This window comes from Salmo salar, chromosome ssa01 (assembly GCF_905237065.1).
Source record: "Salmo salar chromosome ssa01, Ssal_v3.1, whole genome shotgun sequence".
Lineage (NCBI taxonomy): Eukaryota > Metazoa > Chordata > Actinopteri > Salmoniformes > Salmonidae > Salmo > Salmo salar.
In genome coordinates this window covers 34673421-34698293 of record NC_059442.1, presented here as the reverse complement: position 1 = coordinate 34698293, position 24873 = coordinate 34673421, and the positions used below count along the sequence as shown (strand labels likewise).

General features: G+C 44.1%; 1 protein-coding gene across 2 annotated transcripts in view; it reads left to right on the top strand.

Moving 5' to 3' along the window:
* slc24a4a (solute carrier family 24 member 4a) overlaps window positions 1–24363 on the top strand; it is a 79158-nt gene extending 54795 nt beyond the window's left edge. The window contains exons 3-17 of one of the 2 annotated variants that reach the window (XM_014193426.2): window positions 9296–9372; window positions 10092–10166; window positions 10326–10410; window positions 10733–10836; window positions 14898–14972; window positions 15967–15992; window positions 16258–16311; window positions 16551–16642; window positions 18336–18505; window positions 19120–19276; window positions 19495–19661; window positions 19944–20058; window positions 20232–20344; window positions 20509–20574; window positions 20756–24363. In XM_014193426.2, the coding sequence (XP_014048901.1) occupies window positions 9296–9372; window positions 10092–10166; window positions 10326–10410; window positions 10733–10836; window positions 14898–14972; window positions 15967–15992; window positions 16258–16311; window positions 16551–16642; window positions 18336–18505; window positions 19120–19276; window positions 19495–19661; window positions 19944–20058; window positions 20232–20344; window positions 20509–20574; window positions 20756–20908 (1529 nt within the window). In that variant the 3' untranslated portion in view covers window positions 20909–24363. Of the gene's footprint in view, window positions 1–9295; window positions 9373–10091; window positions 10167–10325; window positions 10411–10732; window positions 10837–14897; window positions 14973–15966; window positions 15993–16257; window positions 16312–16550; window positions 16703–18335; window positions 18506–19119; window positions 19277–19494; window positions 19662–19943; window positions 20059–20231; window positions 20345–20508; window positions 20575–20755 lie in introns of both variants that reach the window. The other variant, XM_014193419.2, reaches the window with a different exon arrangement.
* The last annotated feature ends 510 nt before the right edge of the window (window positions 24364–24873 follow it).

Sequence of the window (24873 nt, the reverse complement as noted above, 5' to 3'; positions counted from 1 at the left end):
AGGCTAGCAGACAGTGCTAGTGGTGTGACAGTAAAATGCTGTGTGAGCGCTCTGTGGACTGGAGCAGCGGGCTGCTGATGACGCTACGCTGTACGATAGCTAGCTTCTAGCTCACAGAGATGCTCTCGCCTCCCCTCTCCTTCCCTTCCTCTCTTCTCTTCTCTTCTCTCTCCTTTCCCGGGAGGTGACCTTGAGGCCTGTCCTCTGTTATGGTGGGGGAGAGTGGGGGAAGGTATTGGCTGCCGAGGGCCTGCTGGAAATGTGATCAAGGCTACAGTGTCCCCACCATTTGATATATGCCTCTGGGAGGGAGGCTGCTACTACTGCCACTATGGCTGCAATGGAATCTGATGCTAGAGTATACTACTGTACTGTTGATAATAATGTACATTAGTCAAGAATGAACAATTAATATACTGTAATACATATACTGTAGTGTATTTTCAGTCAGTACAGTATAATATTTTGAATTGCAGCATTTGCTTTGAAGTGTTATCTATGACTTGATAATTACAGATATATTCATTTGCTACTATTTTGAACAACCTAGATTATTTTGAGGACGAGGTCTATCCATTAGCTGTGTATTTGTACATTGTGTGTGTGGTTTGATTGGAGTCCCTTCTGTATCCCTGTTGGGCATCTTGTGTCTAGTGGGCTTCTGTCCAACCCACCAGAGAGAGATGCCAGTTATGGATGATGTGGAGAGGGAGAGAGTGAGAAATAGAGAGAGATGCCAGGTATGGATGATGTGGAGAGAGAGAGATGCCAGGTATGGATGATGTGGAGAGGGAGAGAGATAAAGAGAGAGAGAGAGAGATACAAACTTGTTTGCACTAATACGCACACTTGTCTTATCCTACAAGCACTGACTTTGCTGATAACTTCATCATTAAGGAAAATGTAGTTACTATGTCTTTGAGAGAGAGAGAGAGAGAGCGAGAGAGAGAGAGAGAGAATGGTGACAAAGGTAATGATGTCATTGGTTGGAGAGGTTACAGAGAGACACATGGACCTCGCTGGGTCTCTGTGTCTCAGGAGACTGGGGGCCGAAGAGGCCACTGATCCGATCAAGGAACAGATGGGCCGTTTGGGCAACAGAGCCTAACCTAGCACCGCTCCTGAGGGAGATCACCCTGTGGTGTAGCATGGCTCTCACCCACACAGCTCTAGAGGCAGGAGTCAGACTCACCCACACAGATCTACAGGCAGAAGTCAGACTCACCCACACAGATCTACAGGCAGAAGTCAGACTCACCCACACAGATTTACAGGCAGGAGTCAGACTCACCCACACAGATCTACAGGCAGAAGTCAGACTCACCAACACAGCTCTAGAGGCAGGAGTCAGACTCACCTACACAGCTCTTGAGGCAGGAGTCAGACTCGCCCGCACAGATTAACAGGCAGAAGTCAGACTCACCCACACAGATTTACAGGCAGAAGTCAGACTCACCCACACAGCTCTAGAGGCAGGAGTCAGACTCACCCACACAGATCTACAGGCAGGAGTCAGACTCACCCACACAGCTCTAGAGGTAGGAGTCAGACTCACCATCACAGCTCTTGAGGCAGAAGTCAGACTCGCCCACACAGCTCTACAGGCAGGAGTCAGACTCACCCACACAGCTCTTGAGGCAGGAGTCCGACTCGCCCACACAGATTTACAGGCAGAAGTCAGACTCACCAACACAGATTTACAGGCAGGAGTCAGACTCACCCACACAGCTCTAGAGGCAGGAGTCAGACTCACCCACACAGCTCGAGAGGCAGGAGTCAGACTCACCCATCACAGCTCTAGAGGCAGGAGTCAGACTCACCATCACAGCTCTTGAGGCAGAAGTCAGACTCGCCCACACAGCTCTACAGGCAGGAGTCAGACTCACCCACACAGATCTACAGGCAGGAGTCAGACTCACCCACACAGATTTACAGGCAGAAGTCAGACTCACCAACACAGCTCTAGAGGCAGGAGTTAGACTCACCCACACAGCTCTAGAGGCAGAAGTCAGACTCACCCACACAGCTCTAGAGGCAGGAGGCAGACTCACCCACACAGCTCTAGAGGCAGGAGTCAGACTCACCCACACAGCTCTAGAGGCAGAAGTCAGACTCACCCACACAGCTCTAGAGGCAGGAGTCAGACTCACCCACACAGCTCTAGAGGCAGGAGGCAGACTCACCAACACAGCTCTAGAGGCAGGAGTCAGACTCACCCACACAGCTGTAGAGGCAGGAGTCAGGCTCACCCAGCTAGCTTTAGAGTCAGGAGTCAGGCTCACCCAGCTAGCTGTAGAGGCAGGACTGAGACTCACCCACACAGCTCTAGAGGCAGGAGTCAGACTCACCCACACAGATCTACAGGCAGGAGTCAGACTCACCCAGCTAGCTTTAGAGTCAGGAGTCAGACTCACCCAGCTAGCTTTAGGGGCAGGAGTCAGACTCACCCAGCTAGCTGTAGAGGCAGGGGTCAGACTCACCCAGCTAGCGTAGAGGCAGGAGTCAGACTCACCCACACAGCTCTAGAGGCAGGAGTCAGACTCACTCACCCAGCTAGCTGTAGAGGCAGGAGTCAGACTCACCCAGCTATCTGTAGAGGCAGGAGTCAGACTCACCCAGCTAGCTTTAGAGTCAGGAGTCAGACTAACCCAGCTAGCTTTAGAGTCAGGAGTCAGGCTCACCCAGCTAGCTGTAGAGGCAGGACTGAGACTCACCCACACAGCTCTAGAGGCAGGAGTCAGACTCACCCACACAGCTCTACAGGCAGGAGTCAGACTCACCCACACAGCTCTAGAGGCAGGAGTCAGACTCACCCATACAGCTCGAGAGGCAGGAGTCAGACTCACTCACACAGCTCGAGAGGCAGGAGTCAGACTCACCCAGCTAGCTGTAGAGGCAGGAGTCAGGCTCACCCAGCTAGCTTTAGAGGCAGGGGTCAGACTCACCCAGCTAGCTGTAGAGGCAGGAGTCAGACTCACCCAGCTAGCTGTAGAGGCAGGAGTCAGACTCACCCAGCTAGCTTTAGAGGCAGGAGTCAGACTCACCCAGCTAGCTTTAGAGGCATGGTTACTAATCACCAAGGCTTCCAGAGGTAGGACTCACATGCTATTCCAGCCTTCTCTGGGGGCAAAGCACTGAGACTCACCTAAACTCTTTGATGCAGGTTAAGACTCAAATTCACCCTGTCAAATCAAATCCAATCAAGCTTTATTGATATAGCACATTTAAGACATTGCTGCAACACAATGCATTTCACAGGAAAATAAGCATGCATAAAAAACAATACAAATAAAAACTTAAATATTTACTACACAACAAACATCAGAGGATAAAAAATGAAAGAATAACAATAAAAACTTAAATACTGAAAAGCACGCTAAGGAATAGCAGAGCTAAAAAGGTGTGTTTTAAGATCCCTTTTAAATATGTCCACAGTTTCAGCCCCCCCTTATGGTGAATGTACACTAGATGCGGGAAATTTCCGCGTGCGGCTTAGGCTGCCCATTGTGACTCGCTTGTGGGTGTGGGCGTGCTGGCAGCATATGGCAGCATGTTCAATTGTGCGTCAAGAATTCAGCATAGCAAGTTTGTATGAAGGTCTGGTTATTAAATGGGTACATAGTTCAATAGTAATATCCTCTTAAACGTTCTGGTGACAAACAAACTTTGCTGCCCTGTTTCCAATTGTCCACATGGCTGGGAGAACCTATTCAAGTAAGTAAATACATTTTGAAAATGTAAAAAAACGATGTCTTATTAGCTAACTAGCTACAGTGCAGGCTAACTCAAATGAGCTGCTATATGAGCTAGCTAGTTGGCTAGCTAGCTATCTAGCCAACTTCACATACTGTATAGATAGCTAGCTAAGTGAATTAAATATCACCATCTACCTAACTTCATATTAGCTAGCTATCTTGGTGTATTTATCACTGTAAAAAACAAACTCCAAACGCATTTGTAGGTAGCTAGCTAACAGCCATGGAGGAGGGTGATAGGATAGCAGCCCCAACTGTCAGTGAGAGAGGAGGCTATTCTGGATAGGGCAGGTACTTTTGTGTAGTTCCTGTCCCTAGAAGTGAGGATGGAGGTAATAGTAACATAATATTCAGTGCGGTGTAATCTGACTATAATGAAGTCTGTTTCTTGAGGTTTTCTGTCCTCAGATAAAGAAAGCTATGAAAGCCTGTCTACATATGAAGAGGTCCCAATGAAGAGCAGTAACCTTCACAGTCCTGGGGACTTAAAGGGGTACACATTTTAGTTTTTGCCTTGCACAGCTGATTCAAATGATCAACTCATCATCAAGCTTCAAGTGGTATTTATGTATTCATTTGTGATGCTATCCTTGATATGATCCTGCTGTTGTCACATGCTACACATGCACATGTGTGCCCATGCATCTATCAATCCAATGTTATCATGATTTGTTATCAGGGATATTATACTTTAGTAATCCACAATGACCTGGTGATGTAAAAGTCTAATAATTACATTGTCTTCCATATTCCTACAGATACCTTGTAACTGGAGATTCCTTCAAAGTGATTGCCTACAGTTAACATGTAGGGCACTGCAAGGTTGGGTGACCAGGGCCATCTGGGACTGCCTCCTGGAGGAATTCAGGTGTGTGAAGGCTACCTGTGTCCTGCATAACTTCATGAGGATGGACACGAGGACCATGAGTGGATCTGCAGCTCGCCGCCATGTGTCAGAGGAGAAGTCTGCTGCTCTGCAGGATGTTTCAAGGATGGGGTCCAACAACGCAGCAAGAGAGGCAATCCGTGTGCTGGAGATCTTCAACTCCTACTTCTTCAAAGAGGGTGCTGTTCCCTGGCAACACCAAAGACTACACTATGCACAACCAAAGGCTATTTTAAGAGCCATTCGCATTGCAAGAGTATTCTTCCATTTACTTAGCTATGTCAACTGCAGTTATTCAATTCCAAGTTTCTCTCCCTTTTATTTCTGCTTCTCAGGTAAGGGTGTGATGTCTGTAAAAAAAAAAAAACAGGCTATTTTAAATCACCCGTATTGAAAAAATGTAGAACAATTAGACACCACACCACACCTACACACTCATGTATCAATCTGATTGATTGATTGTGTTGTGCAGTAAGCAGGCTCAGGTGTATAAATATGGCTCCTTCCACCTTAGGCAAGAGGGCCAACGTCGGAGAATAGCAAGACACTTCATTATTTCTATAACTACGCTATATTGTTTGTCCTTGTGTGTCCGTTCATGATTCAGATTCCTGTTGAACACTGTCCCTTTAACTACCTTATTTTCTCAATAAGTCTCTCTCCTTCACTTCATCCCTCTCTCCTCTTCTCTCTAAATCCTCTAGGTTATATCAGCTGTGTCGGTGAACCCCTCCCACATCTGAACTGGCTACATAGAGGTCACAGCATGATCAGAGGTGAGAGGTCACTTGGTCAGGTCAACAGGAAGTATTATTAAAGATATGCTTTACATTGAAATAGAGATGCAGTAGTCCCAGAGTTAATGATCCAAGGTCAGTTTTGCATTTCACCTCCTGATTATTATGATGACTAACAATGTTAGAATAAAACATTAAAACACAAGGCATAAACATGCTATATCTCTCTCCCTCTGTCTCTTGTCTGCGGATATGTTTTGATGTAACAGAGGATGCCAACCCCCAGTTCCATCGTTGCCACCTCACCCGCTTTTAAGATAACCTTCAGGCCGACTAGAGACACTATTATGTAATTGTGATGAACTGAGAGAATATTTGGGTTGCACTGTGATTCATTAATCATATGCTGCCTTCCCTGCTCCTATGTTCTTACCTCTTTCCCTTTCTGTCTTTTACACCTCTCTCGCCACCTCCTCTTTCTTCCTCTGTTTTTATAATGCACAACAGATGTGCATTGAAGTACAGATTGAACTTGTATTTATAATATTACAATTATAGTATTTATAATGCTTGTATTTTATAACACTTGGATAATGAACTGCTTTCAATAAAGTGTTTCACATTCTCTACTGGATGAAATGAAGTCTCTCATTTGATGAAATACTACACCTATCCTGTGTTTATCAGATCAATGCAGATGAAGGGCATTAGATGTTGAGATGAACCAGTTTTACAGTATTTACATGATGCATGGGAAGTGTAGTGTACTGTTTTTAAAAATTATATTTCTGTATATATGAATTACAAATCAGACTTTAACTAGTTAAATCCTGTTTCTAGTCTATTAGTTACAATGTTTAACCATTGATGTCCCAGGACCAAGATTAGTAAACACTGTTGAAGTGTATAATTGTAATACATAAACTCAGCAAATAAAGAAACGTCCCTTTTTCAGGACCCTGTCTTTCAAAGATAATTCGTAAAAATCCAAATAACTTCACAGATCTTCATTGTAAAGGGTTTAAACACTGTTTCCCATGCTTGTTCAATGAACCATAAACAATTAATGAACATGCACCTGTGGAACGGTTGTTAAGACACTAACAGCTTACAGACAGTAGGCAATTAAGGTCACAGTTATGAAATCGTAGGACACTAAAGAGGCCTTTCTACTGACTCTGAAAAACACCAAAAGAAAGATGCCCAGGATCCCTGCTCATCTGCGTGAACGTGCCTTAGGCATGCTGCAAGGAGGCATGAGGACTGCAGATGTGGCCAGGGCAATAAATTGCAATGTCTGTACTGTGAGATGCCTAATACAGCGCTACAGGGAGACAGGACGGACAGCTGATCGTCCTCGCAGTGGCAGACCACGTGTAACAACACCTGCACAGGATCAGTACATCAGAACATCACACCTGCGGGACAGGTACAGGATGGCAACAACAACTGCCCGAGTTACACCAGGAACGCACAATCCCTCCATCAGTGCTCAGACTGATCACAATAGGCTGAGAGAGGCTGAACTGAGGGCTTGTAGGCCATGTAAGGTCCTCACCAGACATCACCGGCAACAACGTCGCCTATGGGCACAAACCCACCATTGCTGGACCAGACAGGATAGGCAAAAAGTGCTCTTCACTGACGTGTCGCGGTTTTGTCTCACCAGGGGTGATGGTTGGATTCGCATTTATCGTCGAAGCAATGAGCGTTACACCGAGGCCTGTACTCTGAAGCAGGATCCATTTGGAGGTGGAGGGTCCATCATGATCTGGGGCGGTGTGTCACAGCATCATCAGACTGAGCTGGTTGTCATTGCAGGCAATCTCAACGCTGTACGTTACAGGGAAGACATCCTCCTCCCTCATGTGGTACCCTTCCTGCAGGCTCATCCTGACAATACCCTTCAGCATGACAATGCCACCAGCCATACTGCTCGTTCTGTGCGTGATTTCCTGCAAGACAGGAATGTCAGTGTTCTGCCATGGCCAACAAAATCCCATTGAGCACGTCTGGGACCTGTTGGATCGGAGGGTGAGGGCTAGAGCCATTCCCCCCAGAAATGTCAGAGAACTTGCCGGTGCCTTGGTGGAAGAGTGGGGTAACATCTCACAGCAAGAACTGGCAAATCTGGTGTAGTCCATGAGGAGGAGATGCACTGCAATACTTAATGCAGCTGGTGGCCACACCAGATACTGACTGTTACTTTTGACCCCCCCTTTGTTCAGGGACACATGATTCCATTTCTGTTAGTCACATGTCTGTGGAACATGTTTAGTTTATGTCTCAGTTGCTGAATCTTGTTATTAACATACAAATATTTACACATGTTAAGTTTGCTGAAAATAAATGCAGTTGATAGTGAGAGGACGTTTCTTTTTTTTGCTGAGTTTATGTGCAGACACAGCATCATACAAAGACTGGAATGTGATACTCCTGGTGTTCGATATGACTGAAAAATAATCTCAAAGACAGTCATACCTGAACTGTACTTTTATTTGCCAAGGTAGAGTACATGATCAGTGAATATATTAAATGTACAGGCTACAATGTGGGGATCTCAAGCATGGTAATAACTACATGTATATACGACTTGCATCCTTGGCACAAAGTTATATTATATTCTACTCAATCCATAGGCATTAATGTCATTCAAACTGTTGTGAAGTTGATATAACTGTCTATGATAGCTGAGGTTCATAGCTAGGTTCTGAACTAATATGTATACTAAACGTTTGGGTCCATACACAGATCGGCTAGATAGCTAGCTACACATCCATAGGCATACAGGTACTTTTATCCTCCACTGCACAATAAGCAAGAACATAGCTAGCTACGTTATTTCATCTATCTGCATGGCAAATATCAGCAAGGCAAGCTTACAAAATTGTACATTCAATTTGCAGTAAACGCTTTAGCTATCTAGATTCTTTACATCCACTGTTTCACAAGACGACAGCCTGGTTTGCTGGTTGTTTCAGGAGTCCCTAAAACATTAAACAACCAGAATTACAATTTCATACTCATGTCACAACACCCATAAAGCTAGTCAGCTAGCTTGCTAAATCGCAATTTTCATAAAACGGCATCATGTGCTAGTGTATCATGCCCGTAGGTTCTCTGGCAGGCTATTCTAGAGGATGGGGGCATAGTAACTAAAAGCTCTCTCTCCATGCCACTTGGTCCTAGGCTTTGGGATAGTTACAAGGCCAGTGCCAGAGGACCTGAGGGGCCTACTGGGTACGTAACTAAAAAGCATGTCTGACATGTATTGGGGTGCATAAACATGGATTGATTAAAAAACCAATAAAATAATCTTAAAATGTATTCTAAAACTCACAGGCAAGCTAGTGCAGACGCTTAAAACCGGTGTAATGTGTTCTCTCCGTCTGTTCTTAGTCAATACCCGTGCTGCAGCATTCTGTATGTTTTGCAGTTGACCAATGGCTTTCTTGGGTAGACCAGACAGGAGAGCATTACAGTAGTCAAGCCTGCTTGTAATACAAGCATTGATGAGTCTCTCTGTATCAGCCTGAGAGAGAAATGGCCGCACATTGGCAATGTTCCTCAGGTGGTAAAAAAGCTATTTTGGTCACATTCCTAATGTGTGATTCGAAGAGGCAGGACTTTCAGACTGTTCTCGCTCTTTGAGGCAGGACATTGAGTGTGATCAAAGCACAAATATCTTTGGATAACTCTATAAAGTGTCAAAATGCCTGATTCAGAACTGCTGCAGACAAAATAGCCCTCAAGAATTGTACATTAAGTTGATTGCTTGTCGTTGCTGTTTTTCAGATCCATTTTATGCCCAAGTTATTTATTCAGTATTTATTTATTGTTTCGCTATTTGTGGTGTTGTAAAACCAACCCATGACTTAGGAGATTTGTTTTGTTTTGTTTTCTTTGTTTTCTTTCAGCCATCAATGAGTTCCCAGAGGATGTCTTCACCACCTACCAGCGCACCAGAGGAGCTGTCCTGCTGCACATATTTGCGGTAGGAGATTGAGTGTGTGTGTGTGTGTGTGTGTTTAACACCATGTGGTTCAGTAAATCAGGCGTGTGTTGTTGACTGTGTATGTGTGTGTATGTGCATATATGCGTGCATGTTTCTAGCTTACATGTGTGTCCATCCGTGCACACATATCTTTCCAAAAAGATGACCCTGCTGTGATGTACTGGTCCGTAGGCACTACTAGACAGTAAGTTATCCTCAGCCCTGACGTCTTCATCCGGGGAAAAGTGGTGCGGCTCTGTGATAGACCTTTTTTTTTAATACTCTGTGTCATTGTTTGTGACTTGTTATCTTCCTATCCGGTGATGTCCTGGGCTGTGCTGTGAACAACACGGGTTGGTTTGTACCCAGCCCCAGCCCCCTCTGGGCAGAGCCTGTCATCGCTGCCTTACACAACAAAAGGCACATCAAACATGCAGCCTCAGTTGACTCTCCTTTTTCTTTGGGGGGGAAAGACAACTTTCTACTTTCTGAGGGTAGGATAGAGAATAGCAGGATGTGTGTACAGTGAGGCTGATTTAATTGCGTCTATTCTAACTCAGTGTTGTTGCGTAGTAGGGTGTTCACTGTGCACAGCACAATTTCCTCTTTAATCCTCTCTACTCTTCTCTCTCTCTCGTCTCTCTTTTTTCTTGTTCTACCTCTCTATCTCTCTCACTTTTCTACCCCCCTATCTCTCTCTCTCTCTCTCGCTCCCTCAGGCCCTCTACATGTTTCTGGCCTTGGCCATCGTCTGTGATGACTACTTTGTGATGTCATTGGAGAAGATATGTGAGGTGGGTGAATTGAGCTCCCAATAGCAATCTCCTCTAGGCCATCAACCTCCTTCCTCTCCCTACGTTATTGACGTGTTGATGTGATGTGTTTGTGTGTCGATATTTGATGCACGAGGCTTCAGTGTGAGACTTTGCTTCCTCCCTCGGTGTGTTTGTCAGAAACTGGACCTGAGTGAAGATGTGGCAGGAGCTACTTTCATGGCTGCTGGCAGCTCAGCACCAGAGCTGTTCGCTTCAATTATAGGTGAGATGGGCTCATACTCTCCCACACTAGCACACTTACAGTATATACTGTACAAGTGCAAACATGCTCACCTACAAGTAGGTGAAATACATTCAGTAGTATGTAGACTGTATGTTCAATGCACTATGTCGGTATATAGGTTTCCGATCAATGTTGTTAAGAGGTGATCATATTTGGAGATAACTGCCTCTCTCTTTACCACTCTCTTAATCTCTCCTTCTCTCTGTCTTTCCCTCTCTTTCTCTCTCTCTCTGTCTGTCTCACGCTCTCCTCCCTTTCTCTCTCGCTCTCTCTCCTCCCCCTCTCTCCTTCTGTCCTGAAGGTGTGTTCATCACTCATGGAGACGTGGGTGTTGGAACCATAGTGGGTTCAGCGGTGTTCAACATTCTATGCATCATCGGTGTGTGCGGAATCTTCGCTGGACAGGTGTGTGTGTGTGTGTGTGTGTGTGTGTGTGTGTGTGTGTGTGTGTGTGTGTGTGTGTGTGTGTGTGTGTGTGTGTGTGTGTGTGTGTGTGTGTGTGTGTGTGTGTGTGTGCATGCGCATGCGTGACCCCCATGTGCCTCAGTCTGTATTGTTGCACACTGCCAGAAGGGGACCATTGTGTCAATCACAAATTATTTGGGGCTATTTTATGCCCGAAATAACTCATTCAGTATTAGATGTATACAGGCCTGGGTTGTTCCACCAATTTGGTGCATTTTGAAAAGTGTAACTTGGTCAAATTTGTTTGGGATTTCACCTAATTGTAACACTCTGTCATAAAGAGCACATGTTCAACTTCATAAAAAAAAAAACATGTTTTCCCATCTCAAGAGGTTAAATAACAAATTGACTATAGTTATTGCCTGTCAAGTGCCAAATAAGGTAACAACAAGTTTGACAGTAACAGGGTTGACAATTTCTTCTTAAATCAGCAATGAATCCGCTTGTGATAAGTGGAATGGAAGCTTGTTGTGTACAAAAGAGATGGGCAATTGAACGCTTGCTTCACAATTATTTTATTGTTAAAACATTTCTAGCCTTTGTATCTATGGGTAACAGTGTTGATGTGTTTCACTCGACCCACTCAGTTTTCCGCCACAAAACACCAGGAAGTGGCCAAAAGGAGTAGAACCAATCTACCTGCTTTTACTGTATGATTTTGCTATTAGATGTTGAATGTTTCTTTAAAAATATATATTTTAAAAGGAATAGTTTTACCATATTGAAACAAGAGTTCCGTTCAGATGTAAATGAATCACTAATCACATCAAATCAACAGTATAACTAGGGCTTTACAATGATAGTGAAATTTGAAGAAATTTGGGGATTAAGTGGGTTAAAACCTTTTAGAAGTGACACAGGGTTGACGGAGGGACATGTCAAAATGTTGGCACTTTAGCAAGCCTTTATTCATATATATTTTTTATTTTTAAAGTAAAGATGAAAGTTTTATTGAATGATCCATGTGGTCTATATTAAAGGCCACTTCATTTAATATATCAGGCTTTTAAAATGCAATATTGGTGCACAATTTCTACTTAAAATATCAAAGGGATGCAAAAGGCACTCTTTTAGTGGAATGACCCGCCTACTGTATTACACACATTTCGTTTTCTTTCTTTTGTGTACCAGGCAGATGCCCACATTATCTTTTTGTTGTTGCCAAAAACAACAAACTGCCAGGATTATGTCATCATGTTTTTAAGCTGTGTTTTGTCTGATAACTGCTGCGCAGCAAAAAGCCTTATGGGTCTGGTTGCATTTAAAGTGCTGCCTGCAGCCTAAAAGACTCTCAACTGCTTTTGACAGGACAAGCGTGCACAATCCTGTCACTAGTTGTCACTACTTGTCATTAGTCACTAGTTACCACAGCCACAAAGTCAAAATTGGCTATATTACAAAAATGTATTTTTTTTTTTATTGCTTTTTGGTCTCAATTCAAAGTCCAGGTAGTAGATAATGGACCCTAACATATATTTATGTAGTTTGATGCTGTATATTAAGTAATATACATGGGTTCTAACTAGGGCTGGGCGATATGGCCCAAAAAAATAAAAAAATAAATATGGCCTAAAAGTAATATCTACATTTTTCTCAGAGGTTTGGATGATTCACGATATATATCTTGATTTTTCTAGTTTTTCTCTTAACAAATTAAAAAAGACCAAGACATAATTCTTAATTGAATTTTCTTTGTTAAAATAAAAAATATATACAAGGCCTCAAGGCCTACAGTGAGGGAAAAAAGTATTTGATCCCCTGCTGATTTTGTACGTTTGCCCACTGACAAAGAAATGATCAATCTATAATTTTAATGGTAGGTTTATTTGAACAGTGAGAGACATAATAACAACAAAAAAATCCAGAAAAACACGTCAAAAATGTTATAAATTGATTTGCATTTTAATGAGGGAAATAAGTATTTGACCCCCTCTCAATCAGAAAGATTTCTGGTTCCCAGGTGTCTTTTATACAGGTAACGAGCTGAGATTAGGAGCACACTCTTAAAGGGAGTGCTCCTAATCTCAGTTTGTTACCTGTATAAAAGACACCTGTCCACAGAAGCAATCAATCAATCAGATTCCAAACTCTCCACCATGGCCAAGACCAAAGAGCTCTCCAAGGATGTCAGGGACAAGATTGTAGACCTACACAAGGCTGGAATGGGCTAGAAGAACATCGCCAAGCAGCTTGGTGAGAAGGTGACAACAGTTGGTGCGATTATTCGCAAATGGAAGAAACACAAAAGAACTGTCAATCTCCCTCGGCCTGGGGCTCCATGCAAGATCTCACCTCGTGGAGTTGCAATGACCATGAGAACGGTGAGGAATCAGCCCAGAACTACACGGGAGGATCTTGTCAATGATCTCAAGGCAGCTGGGACAATAGTCACCAAGAAAACAATTGGTAACACACTACGCTGTGAAGGACTGAAATCCTGCAGCGCCTGCAAGGTCCCCCTGCTCAAGAAAGCACATATACATGCCCGTCTGAAGTTTGACAATAAACATCTGAATGATTCAGAGGACAACTGGGTGAAAGTGTTGTGGTCAGATGAGACCAAAATGGAGCTCTTTGGCATCAACTCAACTCGCCGTGTTTGGAGGAGGAGGAATGCTGCCTATGACCCCAAGAACACCATCCCCACCATCAAACATTATGCTTTGGGGGTGTTTTTCTGCCAAGGGGACAGGACAACTTCACCACATCAAAGGGACGATGGACGGGGCCATGTACCGTCAAATCTTGGGTGAGAACCTCCTTCCCTCAGCCAGGGCATTGAAAATGGGTCGTGGATGGGTATTCCAGCATGACAATGACCCAAAACACACGGCCAAGGCAACAAAGGAGTGGCTCAAGAATAAGCACATTAAGGTCCTGGAGTGGCCTAGCCAGTCTCCAGACCTTAATCCCATAGAAAATCTGTGGAGGGAGCTGAAGGTTCGAGTTGCCAAACGTCAACCTCGAAACCTTAATGACTTGGAGAAGATCTGCAAAGAGGAGTGGGACAAAATCCCTCCTGAGATGTGTGCAAACCTGGTGGCCAACTACAAGAAATGTCTTGCCTCTGTGATTGCCAACAAGGGTTTTGCCACCAAGTACTAAGTCATGTTTTGCAGAGGGGTCAAATACTTATTTCCCTCGTTAAAATGCAAATCATTTTATAACATTTTTGACATGCGTATTTCTGGATTTTTTTGTTGTTATTCTGTCTCTCACTGTTCAAATAAACCTACCATTAAAATTATAGACTGATCATTTCTTTGTCAGTGGGCAAACGTACAAAATCAGCAGGGGATCAAATACTTTTTTCCCTCACTGTATTTGTGCAAAACAAATTAACAACACTGCTTGCCAGGCTGTCATCATTGTATGCAAATCAAATAAAAAAATTGAATGAAAAAATGTATCCCTAAGAAGAATTTGAACAATAATAAATCACATTATAAAATTCTGTCAAACAAAATATCTTCCTTTACTTTGTTCTTCACAAGTTTCTGGTGAGGAACACAACCCTGTGTCACGTTGGTATGAGGGATCGAGAGACAGGCGCAGGAATGCGTAATAGGGGTTTCTATTAAACCCAAATTACGGCATGCTGTGTAAAGGCATGGGGACGAAGATCAAACAAACACGTAACAAAACAGGGTAAAAAGACAACAAAAGAGAGAGGAGTACCTTGAATAAATTACACACGCGCACAATGATTAACACACGGGACGAGACCCGTAATCATCTGTGCAATCCACAATGGCACGAAAGCCAAAACACACAGCACAGGTACTCACACGCACCAACGGATAATGTAACAATAATCGAAAGCCCAATGGAAACCAAAGGGCACACTTATACAAATACTAATCAGTAGGAATAAGGGACAGGTGTGTGTAATGAAAGTTCTGGAGGGTTCCGTGACACTCTCCCTCTCTCTCGCTCTTTCTTTCTCTCTCTCCTTTCTTCTCCATCTCTGTTCCCTTTGTCTCGTTCTCTCTCTCCTCCAGGTGGTATACCTGACTAAGTTTGCAGTGTTCCGTGACTCGCTCTACTACACCCTGTCTGTGTTGGCATTGATTGCAGTGAGTAACTGATCATCTCATCCCGAGTCTACTTTACATAATGAGGCCATTCAGACTGTCTAGGCCACTGAGCTCATAGATGGTTGTGGGGAGGAGATTGTTCTGGAAGCTGCTTGTGTGTGTGTGTGTGTGTGTGTGTGTGTGTGTGTGTGTGTGTGTGTGTGTGTGTGTGTGTGTGTGTGTGTGTGTGTGTGTGTGTGTGTGTGTGTGTGTGTGTGTGTGTGTCTGGGGTTTTCTGTAATAATGAGAACTGGGGATATATGTATCAAGCATCTCAGTTTGGAGTGCTGATCAAGGATCAGGTCCCATATGCCCATGTAATCCTATTCATTGTGATCTAAATGGCAAAACTGATCCTACGTCAGAACTCCTACTCTGAGACACTTCATAAATACAACCTCTGTATTGTACTGTAGAATACACGGCATACCCTTTCACACTATCATACTTTACATAATGAAGCCATTTAGACTGAGAGCCCCTAGTGGCTTTTTAACCTTCATTTACTGCCTAGCCCACTGGGCTCACTGAGAGACAGAGACCCAGCGGGCCGATAGACAGAACATTCCTCTGCTCTGCTCTGAGAATAAGGGAGTACAGAGAGAGAGAGAGAGAGAGAGAGAGAGAGAGAGAGAGAGAGAGAGAAAGAAAGAAGAAGAAGAGAGTGAGAGAGAGAGTGAGAGAGAGAGAGAGAGAGAGAGAGAGAGAGAGAGAGAGATGGCCTGGCGATCTCACAGAGATAGACTTTAGAAACTCTAGACAGCACTTCATACTGTGTAATTGCTTTTAATGTAAACAGTATAGGAACTGTTCTTTGTGCTACTTTCTCATAGCCATCTGTTTGTGACAGTAACTGCACCCTTGATGCATTTCAACAACACATTTTTCTAAGTTTGAGTTTCGAGTTTCTTTATAAGAAAAGTAAAGTTGATGCTCTTTCCCCTTGAAAGTATGGACGTTAGTGTAAGTATTTTTCCCTGTTTCATTTTCTTAGGTCATTTACGATGAGAAGATAGTGTGGTGAGTAACCTGATGTGTGTTTCCTTGTGTCTCAGCAGAAGGTTTGTGTGTGTGTGGATGTGTGTGGATGTGTGTGTGTGTGTGTGTGTGTGTGTGTGTGTGTGTGTGTGTGTGCGTGTGCGTGTGCGTATGCGTGTACGGGTGTGTGTGTGTGTGCGTGTGTGTGTACAGGTGTGTGTGTGTGCGTGTGCGTATGCGTATGTGTGTGTGTGTGTGTGTGTGTGCGCCTGCAGACATTCTGACTCTTCTCTGTCTGTCTCTGCAGGTGGGAGAGCTTAGTGCTAGTACTGATGTACTTTGGGTACATTCTGATCATGAAGTGAGTTCCACTGGGACCTGTTTCTTCCTGCCTCAAACACACACACACACACACACACACACACACACACACACACACACACACACACACACACACACACACACACACACACCTGAGCACACGCTACAAATAGAACAATCCACATATATAGTATATAATATAAGTTGAGTATAATGTACTGTGTATAAACTCTCAACATTCAACTGAAGATGTAAACCTTTTCTCTTTTCTCGCATCAGATTTAACACCAGCATCCAGAACTATTTCACAGGGAAGGAGGACAAGAGCTTGGCCAATGGTAACACAGTGATCAGCAGCGAGCTGGAGGATGGTAATGCTTGTTATGACAGTTACATATGGGATGATCCGTCCAAGCCGTTACTTTCTCCAGGTAAGGGTAACCAGGCAGGCTTTATGTTTTCCTCTCATCCAACCCTCTGGCACTCTGACTGGCCTTCTAGCAAAACAACTACACTACTGTATCTGCCTATCCTGGCAAACCTAGAAACTACTCTGAGCTTCTACTCCTGGCTCTTCCAATCTGGTTTAACATTGTCAACAGTCCTCTCCACTATCTCCTCCACTATCTTCATTCCTCTTTGTAAACTCTCAGCTCTGATCCTTCAAACAGTTACATACATATATTCTCTTTTACTCTATTTTAGACTTTGTGTCTTTCTCCGAGTGGCTGCTCTTCTCTCAGTGATAGAGGCTGTGATATATTTCAGAGTTCTCCTCTCCTGTCTAGTAGACTCAAGCTGAACTTGTGCTGCCATGTGGCAACCCTGTCGCTACTGTAGCAAAGCCTGTCTGTTTAGCCTTACTAAACCTACCTGCCTGCTGTGACCTGGTCTGTGAGCTGGTGACATATGTTGCTGTGCTGTGTAGTGATGTGGTTGTGCTATGCAGTTCTGTGTCTCGCCCTCTTCTGCTGTGTCAAGTGCAGTCCATTATTCCAGAGTCACAACATGTACATCAGTGGAGGCTGGTGGGAGGAGCTATAGGAGGACGGGCTCATTGTAATGGCTGGAATGGAATCAATGGAACTGAGTCAAACATGTGGTTTCCATATCTGTAATTTGTTTGATACTGTTCCATTCATTCCATTCCAGCCATTACAATGAGCCCGTCCTCCCATAGCTCCTCCCACCAGCCTCCTCTGATGTACGTGCATGTGTAAGGGTGTGTGAGTTGGTGTTGGTGCGTAGCTGTGCAGGCATTTATATGTCTGCGTGCCTGTATGATGTGTGTGTGTAGCTGTGTGTGTAGTTGTGCGTGCTTGCGTCTGTGTGAGTGTGCGTCTCTACTATACAAGTGTGTGTGTATATTGAAAGAAAATCTGTGACCTGGCTGGCAGTTGGCTCACTCCCCTGCACCTTGGGGGTGATTTGTGAGATTTTATTGTTTGTCACACACACACACACACACACACACACACACACACACACACACACACACACACACACACACACACACACACACACACACACACACACACACACACACACACACACACACACACACACACACACACACACACTGAAGGTTTTAGTGTGTGTCACTCCGGTGGCTGATGATCCCATCTGACAGCCTCTTCAATGGGCCTTGAACTGGGCCCATTGGGACTCACTCTGCTGCTGTCACGCCACCACTTTAATTGTACCTCCTGACATACTGTATCCTTCGGGCTGGTATGTGAGTGTGTGTGTATGCGCGTCCGTGCATTCATGTGTTTTCGTGTGTGGGTGTGCATGAGAGAGAGGCTAGTCTGGCATGTGGGTGTATTAGGCATGTGTGCCAATGTGGGTTCCTACCTTGTGGTTGTGTAATGCTTCTTCTTCTTCTGCTGCTGCTGCTGCAGCTTCTTTTTTTTCTTCTTCTTCTGCAGCTTCTTCTTCTTTTTTTTCCTCTTCTGCTGCTGCTGCTGCGGCTTCTTCTTCTTCTTCTGGTGCTTGGTGTGTAGAGTTAGTCCAAAGTTACTTTATGCATCTGTCTATGCTGTCTCACCATCTCTGTGTCTCCAGTGAAGCCCACTAAGATGTACAGTCGTGGCTCTGTGGTGATGGTGGATGAGATGATCAACTCCAGCCCTCCTAACTACAGTTTCCCAGACGCCGGCCTGCGCATCATGATCACCAACCATTTTGGCCCCAAGACACGCCTCCGCATGGCCAGCCGCCTCATCATCAATGAGGTGGGCGGGGTCACTGGGGTCAAGGGTTAGGGGTCAGAGGGTACAGGGTCAGTCAGGTGGGTCAGGCTGAGGAGCTTTGGCACAGAACCCAAACATGTAGTTGTTACAGAAGGGGTTAAAGTTTCCCATGGGGTTGACTTTTTACATTGGATAGAAGCCGGGCCAATTGGAGAGGAGCTCAGTTAAAGTGATTTACTTAGAAGTGTAGAACGTTTGGCCAATCAGAGATTAGAGAGAAACTACAGTGTAAGACGATATGCTTTTGTGGAAAGGCCTACTAGAGAGAAGTACAGTTTAGAACAATTTACTGTTGTAGAAAGCTAGGAGAGAAGTACAGTTTTGATAGGTGGCCTGCATGCTTTAATCATACTTGGCACATCATATAATCACTGTATGTGTCTCTATTGGTCAAAATATCCTAGGGGATATTCATCAAACTTTACAAGTTCATAAAGTCATTGCTCAGAGATAGCCCATTAAATAGCATGTGGGCCACTAAATCAGGTATGTGATGTTGCTACTACCGCTGAGTGTGCGTGCGTGTGTGTGTGTGTGTGTGTGTGTGCGTGCGTGCGTGCGTGCGTGTGTGTGTGTTTGCGTGCATGCGTGAGCAGCAACAGAGGCTGGTGCAGGCGTCTAACGGTGTGGACAACGAAACTATGGTGATCACTGATGGTAAACCTGAGACCTTGGAGAACGGCACCGTACCAGAGGACAAGACTGCTGAGGAAGAGGAGGGAGAAGCCCTGAATTCACCCTTCATCATCCCTGGTGGGTGGGTGTATGCGTGCCTGCATGCATGTATGGGTGTAATAACTTCCATTACATTGGCTGGTACACCAATAAACTACTTTCACACCCTACTACTGAACCCTCACCCCCTTGGTTGTAAGTCGCTCTGGATAAGAGCGTCTGCTAAATGACTTCAATGTAAATGTAAAATGTAAATGTAAGGAACATGAGCTGCTATTTCTGGTTCCCTCCACCAGGGGGCTGCATGGAGAAGGTGAAGTGGCTGATCTCCTGGCCCATCCTGCTGCTACTCTACTTCACTGTGCCAAACTGTGCCAAGCCTCGCTGGGAACGCTTCTTCATGCTCTCCTTCTTCCTCTCCACCGTGTGGATTGCCGTCTTCTCCTACTTCATGGTCTGGATGGTGAGACACGTTGGAGATTCTTTAGAGCTTACGTGTCTCTGTCGTTTTGTGGGAGACGCAAAGAAACGTTTGATTGTTTTCATGAGTTGAAAAGTCCCAACTTTATAGAAATGGTCAGTGACGAGACTCCACGATAACCAATCGGGTAGGGAAGCTCTCTCCTCTAGTCGTTAGCAAGCTTTGATACTGTGCTGGATATACTACGAACCATGCTACCATGCGTTTTGCATGCTATTTGGAAGATTTCTGTCTAATCTGTTACATGTGTGACTGTGTGTGCAGGTCACCATAATTGGCTACACTCTGGGCATCCCTGATGTGATTATGGGCATCACCTTCCTGGCAGCTGGCACCAGTGTCCCCGACTGTATCGCCAGCCTTATTGTTGCTCGTCAGGGTACAGCACCACTCTCCCCCCTCTCTCACTCTCTCTCTCTCTCTCTCTCTCTCTCTCTCTCTCTCTCTCTCTCTCATCTTCACATTTTTGAGTACAGTACCAGTGTACAGTATACTTTATGGTCTCTACAGGATTTTCCATATCTTAATATCTTAATCTTGATCTCTCTCTAGGTCTTGGGGATATGGCGGTTTCCAACACCATTGGTAGTAATGTCTTTGATATCTTGGTGGGACTGGGGCTCCCCTGGGCGATACAGACTATGGCTGTGGACTATGGCTCTGAGGTAAAGGAAGCACATCCAGGAACTGTTTGCCCTCATGCCTCTTGATCTCGATCTAGACCTCAGATTATTTATCTCACTCCCACTCTATCTCTCCCTCTCTTTCCCCCCTCTCCATTCTCTCTCTCTCTCTCTCTCTCTCTCTCTCTCTCTCGCTCTCTCTATAGGTGATGATCAACAGCAGAGGGCTGCTCTACTCTGTGGTGCTGCTTCTTGGCTCTGTGTTTCTGACAGTGAGTTAAATGAGATATTTCTCCATTTTGAACTTTGCACTCTCTCTCCCACTCTCTCTCTGTGTGTGTGTGTGTGTGTGTGTGTGTGTGTGTGTGTGTGTGTCTCTCTCTGTCCCTTCCTCTCCCTCTCCCATGATCTCTGTCTCTTACACTGTTTCCTCTCTCCCTCTGTGCCCTGCAGGTTCTGGGGATCCATGTGAATCATTGGAAGTTGGACCTGAAGCTGGGTGTGTACGTGCTGGTGATGTACGTCATATTCCTGTGTTTCTCCATCATGATCGAGTACAACGTCTTCACCTTCGTCAATCTGCCCATGTGTCTGGAGCAGCTGTAGGACGGCCACTGGACCAGAACAGAAGTCCCTGCTGAGTTATAGACTCACACAGCCCTCTGGATCTAAACTTAATCACTAACTAACACAATCATTTCTATAATTTTACATTCCCACATACACTTCTTTTACACACCCCTTTCCCATTCCAGACGTAATTGTCTGCTCTTACTATACCCTTTTTACATTCCTTCACTATCTATCCACATTGTACAGTTCCCTAGATCTTTACATTCATCCAAAATATCCTCTGTCTCCCAAACAACACCACCTACACATGCTTTTGTGCTGTCAATTAGAGGAGGAGATACCAACAGAACCGTATGGATTCTCCTTACTAACTCAGAGGAACGGGTGGCTACTCTGTCTTTCCCTGCAGAGCGCAACTCTCCATCAGAAGGAAAGAAACACAGCTCACCTCTAAACAGAACCCACCTGGTTGAAACTCTCCTAGTCTCCACAATATAACCCTGGACCACCATGACACTACCTTCCTCCTCTGTTTGTACCTCATCCGGTCTGGGAGTTTTTTTTTGGTCAGGCATCTCACCGGCATCCAACCCTACTAAAGAAAAGGACCTGAGCTGCCCTCTCCGTATATTTATGAATTCTTCATTTATTGCCATGTTGATTTATTCTATTATCGTCTTTCTTTGGAAGGAAAACGAACATGCATTTCATGAACATATTGCACTTTAGATGTTTCGTGTGAAAATAATTAGAGTATATATATGGCATATAATATATTATATTTTTACGGTTCAACATTCTAGTTCCTCCTTTGTGTGGTGCAGCAGTAAGGAGAGAAAGGGAGAAGGCAGCATCCTCTCTCTCTCTCTCTCTCTCTCTCTGGCAGGGAGAGGAGAGTCCAGGGGAGAACCTGTGCTTCTTCTGTTTCTGGACACTCTCCAACTGCAAGAAACTGCTGACCAAGACAAGACTGATACGCCGTGTTCCGTATTTGAGTGTGAGTGGAAGTAGGTGAGAGATTGCAAGAAAGGGAGGGGAGTGTCTATTAGTATTCAGCTCCACTGTGGAGAGGAGAAAACCTCTTGGGAGACTGTGTCCCCCTTGGTACTTGGTGGATGATGATTTTACAGATAGCTCGAGTGTACAGTGAACAGGACTTGGGCCCTTTGGCTGAGGAAAAGCATGGATTTATTTTGGCATACTGTTGGAGGTTCCAGAGCCAGGCTCGTCCACCTGAGTCATGTAGATTTGTTTCAACAAAAAAAAAAAATGTGTATTTGATATCTTCAGCTCCTAACAAGGTCAATGCTTGTACTCTGTTCAGTTCCCTCTACTCTCTGTGCACCAGTCTGTCTGTCTCAGAGGGCTGAAGAGCTGCTGCTGCCCCCCAGTGGTCTAAACAGAGTGGATCCCTATGCCACTGGCTGTGGTTGCTATGGGAGTGAGTATTATTGTGACACAAACCAGGAAGGATACGACCACGACCGGGATCATGGATGGGGATCTGTGCTGCACAATGGCACACTTATTTATGTTGTGTGTGTGTGTGTTTATGTAAATATGACCCGTCATGCACAAGCTGAGGTCCTCTCGTTGTGATCCCAGTGCTTCTTTTCTTCTGCCAGTCGGGCAAGGTGGGATGCAGTTCCTGCGTAGATGTTTTAAACTGCTTCCTTCTCTCCCCCTTAGCCTGCCCCAAATCATCCTTCTCCTCCTCCTTCGCCTCCTCCTGGCTCTCTCTTTCTCTGTGATTATGTCTTCTCTAAATGCATGATGGGACGCGAGGCAGTGTTTATTTATTGCTCCCCCAGAGCAGAAGCTTAGCGGGATGGGATAGGATCATCACCATGTTCGTCCATCCGTCGACCTCCAAATATTGGCAGCTACGAGTCGATTCGCCCTCTGCCCATTTGACTGACTTCTTGACCTCGTTATGGGTCGTGTTCATCAGGGCACACAAAGGAAAACATTTTGAAACTAAAAGGAACATTTCTTATAGGACAAGTGTTTAGTAGTTGCTCCCTGTTTCAGTCAGTTTTCTTCTGTTTGGTGCCTAATGAACACGACCCAGTTCAGAGGTCGCTGTGGGAACAGAGGGTGGAGACTGTATCAGTGTCAGTCGTGAGTGTGTAGGGTGTTGGTGGTGTATCAGTGTTGAAAAGTGTTGTCACTGTTTTCTGTGTTGAAAAGCAGACATTGGATGCAGTGTGTGGTATATATAATATAAACACATGTATGCAATCTCAATAAAAAGAGGACCAGGTAAGGATGATACAGCATATTATGCATTACAAATTGTTTTATTGAAGATGCTGAAGGCATTGATACTATACAAGTACAAGCAAACACTTATGCACACACAAACACACATGCACTTGTCAAATGTTTACTCCATACTCACACATGCTTACGCACGCACGCACGCACACACACACACACTCTGGTAGTTGCTGGTGCAATGACAAATGAACTCAACTCTGTTGTGTTATGTAATAAATAATAAAATATGCTATTTAGCAGATGCTTTTATCCAAAGCGACTTACAGTCATGCATGCATACACTTTACATATGGGTGGTCCCGGGAATCGGACCCACTATCCTGGCGTTGCAAGCGTCATGCTGGGATGGGAGCTCTACACCTGTATTTGTCTGGTGCAACTCTTCTGAACTCCAGGGACATTTTGAAAAGTAGTCTTGAAGAAAGTGGCCATATCTTACACTTTTAAATCTCACTTCATTTATTCGATTCCTAAAACGTTATTCTATTCATGTCATGGCAATATCATTTTTTGCCATGCGTTTTAGTTGTTATTACCTATTAACTAAGGGATGTGTATTGTGTAATTTTAACAATACATTTTGAAATGAATGGAATAGTAGATATCTTTAGGTTTAAACATGTATTATCACTAGGTGGGGATGAGGCTCTCCTGTAGGGTTATATCCATGTTGTCAGTGAACACTGCACTATACTGATATGTATTATAGCTCTGTATACATACACAGTGTCATATCTCACTAGATACCCACTGCTGTTGTTTACCTTTGTCAAAGAGAACTTGAGTGGAAGTGACCATAAACTGCACTGCATAGCGTGCATGAACACAACACACACACACACACACATTCACTTGTTCATTGCACTCACACACACACACTCTTTGTTTCTGTTGTTACATACACAATTATGTACAACCTCTTGAGTAAATGTGACCTGGTTCACTGTGAGCGAAGGGTCATAAGGTCATTCATCCAAATTGATAAAGACCTTTTGGTATAGAGTTATTAAGAAAACAACTTCAATTTAAGACATTGGTGTGTAACTTGAATGTATTTGTCTTGCTATAAGTGGATGTATCCAACCAATGCATTTTACTGTAAAGCAATAATCATCAACATATTTTAAAATAATTCTGTATATTGTTATATGAATCATGATTATCTAAAGAATCATATGGTGGACACATTAAATAATACTGTTCATAAATGCCTATGGTTCTCTCTAAATTAATTTTATTGATCCCGTAATGCATACTTATTTTATGGTTGATGGCTTGAATAAGTTGTATTGTTATGGAATTGACTCCACTGTGAGATCAAAGATGGTTTAGAAAATCTGTGGTGAGATTTCTGATCCAGTATTGTCTATATTCTCACAAAAAGAAACCCCAAATATAAAAACAACCAAGGTAAGTGACAATGATTCATACGCAGACTAGATGACTGACGGGGCACTGTTTTGAAGCCACTGCACCTCCATCTTTGCACTCCCCAACCATTGTAAATAATAAATAAATGAATGTCTACATTTGTTTTTGCCACGTTTATTCTATAACAGACAACTTTATGCATCATTTTCAATGATATTATGCAAGCTAAATATGCACAAAAAAAAAAAAAATCCTTAAAGTATCATTTTTAGGAAGTATACTATTCTCAATACAACAAAAACATACTTAAATACATGCATGTCCTTCTGTCCTGAAACATTTAATTG